The 3,997-nt window shown below is 39.4% G+C and overlaps 1 protein-coding gene across 1 annotated transcript; it reads right to left on the bottom strand.

Annotated features, from left to right (window-relative positions):
- Positions 1-380: 380 nt before the first annotated feature.
- On the bottom strand, positions 381-1,325 carry LOC142434873 (olfactory receptor 2A12-like). Its single transcript, XM_075539461.1, has one exon. It carries the CDS (start codon positions 1,323-1,325, stop codon positions 381-383), a length of 945 nt encoding a protein of 314 aa, XP_075395576.1.
- Between the last annotated feature and the right edge of the window lie 2,672 nt (positions 1,326-3,997).

The following is a 3,997-nucleotide window of genomic DNA, read 5'->3' as shown; positions in this document are numbered from 1 at the left end:
AGTTTGATCATGTGACTTATTTTGGCCACTGGGTTATGAAAAGAGGTCTGTGACCCTAATGAGAACACGTTTGAACACGTTGAGCCGTTTTCTTGTACTTCTGTCATAGACTGACATAGCTCAGGTAGAGCTCCCTGTTTTTTCATCCTGGATGAAAAAACTCCAGTAGGCCAAGTCTTCCTCCAGCCGATAAAGAGCATGGGAAAATCATGTGCATTTGCTGCTATAGCCACAGCGTTGCAAGTTGATCAATGGATTTGTTCCACTGGATAAATATTATGTTGACTCAGTTGTACCATGTTAGTTGAGGATTTAGTAAACATTGTTCCTTTTCTCTGCATTGGATATTCTAACCCAGGTGTCTGTTAGATCCCAGTGCATCAGGCCACCCTACCACGCTTCATCACCTTGAGGAAAGCTCCCTTAATGTCCTTGTTCCTTAGACTATAGACTATGGGATTGAGCAGAGCAGTGAAGACATTGTAAAAGAGTGAGACCTGTTTATCACATTCAGAGGAGTAATTGGAATTGGGCCTCATATAGATGTAAGTGGCTGGACCATAAAAGAATGTGACCACAGTCAGGTGAGAAGCACAAGTAGAGAAGGCCTTCCAACGGCCCCTGGTGGACTTGATCTTGAGAATGGTCAGGGTAATCCGAATATAAGATGCCAAAATTAAAGAGACTGGAGTAGCAACCATAAATACACCCATGACTAGGTCTACCATCTCGATGAGGTGGGTATCCATGCAAGCCAAGCTCCGTACTGAGGGGCCTTCACAGAAGTAGTGGTTGACAATGTTGGGCCCACAGTAGGGCAGCCTCATGGTAAGGAAGGTGTGAATCAGAGAGAAAGAGAAACCGCAGACCCATGTCCCAGCTGCCAGCCGTGTGCACAAGCCCCAACTGAGCATAATAGTATAACGCAGTGGATAGCAAATGGCCACATATCGGTCATAGGCCATGACCACAAAAATAATGCCCTCAGATAGGCCCAGTGCACCAAACACATACATTTGCATCCAACAGCCAGCAAAGGAGATGGCCCGAGAGTGAGTGAGAAGGTGCACCAGCATCTGAGGCATGGTGCTGGTGACATAGCCCATGTCCAGTATGGAGAGAATACAGAGGAAGAAGTACATGGGAGTGTGGAGATGGGAGTCCAGGCAGATCAGAATGACGATGAGTCCATTGCCCAGGATTGAGCTCAGGTACAAGGTAAGGAAGACAATGAAGAGGATCCTGTTGGAGATGGGGTCACTGGAGAAGCCAAGCAAAATAAATTCAGAAACCCAGCTTTGGTTGTGCTCTGAAAGCATCCACATATTGAGGCCTATAAGAGAATTATATCCTTATAAAAGTCACCCAAAGTATGTTATCAGCTGTGGAGGGAAACAGACTGGGATTTTATTTCTGACCCCACTACTCATCTGCTGTGTAATCGTAAGCAACCTATTTAATCTCTCTGCCCTCTGTCACCTCATGTGAAAATGTAGCTAGTCGCACTCATCTCTTAAGGCTCTCATCAGAAGAGTCCATGTATATAAAGCAGGTAATACCATGTCTTTAAATGACAGATAGTATGGAGGATGGGCATATGTAACCTCCTGTTCTCATTCCAAACCCCTCAGCAAATGAAATGGTTACGCACCTGTCTAGAAATATCCATTTATACCACATCAACATCTACCTCAAAACCTCTGAGAGATGAAACCTTCCTAGTACTGTTGCTTGAATATGTCCAAACAAATGTTTATATCCCGCTCCTCCTACCACAAGGCATTGCTAATGACCCCATCTCTTTCCTACTGAGCTTGAGGAGGATTCGGATTCCTTAATATGACACACTAGTTAATGACCACAAGTTAGAATGAATCTGCACTCAAGGAGAATATCTAACCCCCTAGTTCAGTTCTTTTCTCTAACCATGTTATGGATGTTAAAAGGACTCAATGTTTCAGAGCTCATCGGCAGGAATGTCCATCTAAAGGACTGTCTCTACCTTGCCAGATCCACAAAAGCACCCCATCAGGTGCCTGTCAGACCAAATCATAAAGCCATAGAAGAGCAGAGACTAGTCATTTCATTCAACCACACTCTACCTGGCCTCATCCCGTTTATATGCCACAATTCTATTTGCTTCCCTTCATTTATCAAAGGCTTTGACACCCAAATTCCAGTATCTCTTTGTCATTAGACCTGTCATTTTCCAAAATGCCTTCCATGCCTCTATTGTTCCATACCATGGACTCCCATTTTTTTAACTTCTTCAGTTCTAATGACCTTCACTTTACATCCCTTTGACAATCTCTCTAGCTCTGAATTCACTAATCCATTTATCTCACTTTCTCCCCTCATCATCTATCTCTTCAGGTATATCATTTCCTCACTCCCATTACACCTATTCTTTTTTGTAATTTTGGATGCCCTCTCACCCTGGAAATTGCAAGTTGAGGTAACCACCATCCTCTTTAATCCACTCGGGACTTTTTCTTCCTTTATATCATTTAACTTTTAATCTTCATCTTTAATCACTGTTCTCATTATCTTACCAAAAATAACCATTCTGATAATGTGTCTTCTGATGTACATGTTTCCTTATGGGGTATGTTTCAATCTGTTTTACTTTTCATTTACATTAATAGCTTTATGTGATAAGTCTCACTCCATTGTCATTTTTTATATTCAATGCCCTTAGAAATCATTCTCTATTTTTGGCCATAGTTTTATTTCAGTGGCATAACTCAATCTATTTTTGGATGTTGTCATATGGGTTCCCACTCACAGTGTTTTTGGAAATAAACTGTCCTCAGGGTGCCTATGAATAAGAAGACATTACTTTTAAAAAGTGGCCTGGGCCTAGACTTCTTATGAGGAACATTAAAATAAAGTAACAATCAAACAATAGTTCCAAGAAGTCCAAGAAAATAACAAATGATTCAAATGTATCATAGCAATTAAGTTATCCTTTAAATATTATATCTACAGGAAAAAATGGTTTAAAATGCAAAAGTTTGGAAATAGTACAGTCATTAACTATATTATACTAAATTAACTATACTCATTAACAACATACTATAAAATTAACTTTATTCGACTAAAAGATTGCTGAAGAAATTTCAACAAGACAGCTGATGTTTACCATGTAATTGTACAGCCTAATTAACTTGATATAAAAAATAGAAAGTAAACACAAGAATACAAACAAAATTTAAGAACTTACCAAATTACAGAAGAAACATAAAATAGAAGAGCAAAAAAGAAATATAATGCAATAAAATTAGGAATCATACAAAAAAAATTTATAAAATTAGACCAAACGGCTCTATGTATAGATGTGAATGGTGTTAACTCATTAAAAAATAAACATTTTCAAATTTTCTCAAAAAGCAAAATGTATCTCCATACAAGATACATAGCCAGAATGATTTTTAAAATTCAAAATGAGCCATGTGCCATGTAATTGAAGCAATGAGAAAGCCAGAAGTGGACCCTAATATCAGGCAATGTAAATTTCATGCCGAAAGCACTATGTGACAGAAAAAGAACATCTTATCATCCCAAATCTCATAGTTCACAATAAATATATAAATTATGCTTATGCACAGAGCAACACAGGGCCCCTATATGAAGCAGACATTAACTAAAGAGATGAGGAAAGGCCAGAAACGTGCTGTAAGTAAAGACTTTAACAAAGTACTCCAGTTCAGACAATTTAAACAGACAAAATTTAAGAATATAGAACTCTACTATATAATATGATGGCTACTAGCCACATGTACCTAATTAACACTTTAATGAGGCTAGCCCATAGTGAAATGAACTTGTTCTGTATCAGACATCTAAGACCCAAGACAAAATCATACCCAATGTGAAGGGGCTGGGGGGACATGGAGTGGAGACCCCCATGCCCATCTGTAGACAATTGGACATCCCCTCACAGAAGGGTCACAGGGAATTGATGAGCCAGTCAGGGCACAGTATAGCACCCATGACC

The sequence above is a fragment of the Tenrec ecaudatus genome, chromosome 1 (genome assembly GCF_050624435.1).
Source record: "Tenrec ecaudatus isolate mTenEca1 chromosome 1, mTenEca1.hap1, whole genome shotgun sequence".
Lineage (NCBI taxonomy): Eukaryota > Metazoa > Chordata > Mammalia > Afrosoricida > Tenrecidae > Tenrec > Tenrec ecaudatus.
The sequence above is the reverse complement of the archived record's forward strand: the minus strand, read 5'-3'. Positions and strand labels throughout refer to the sequence as shown.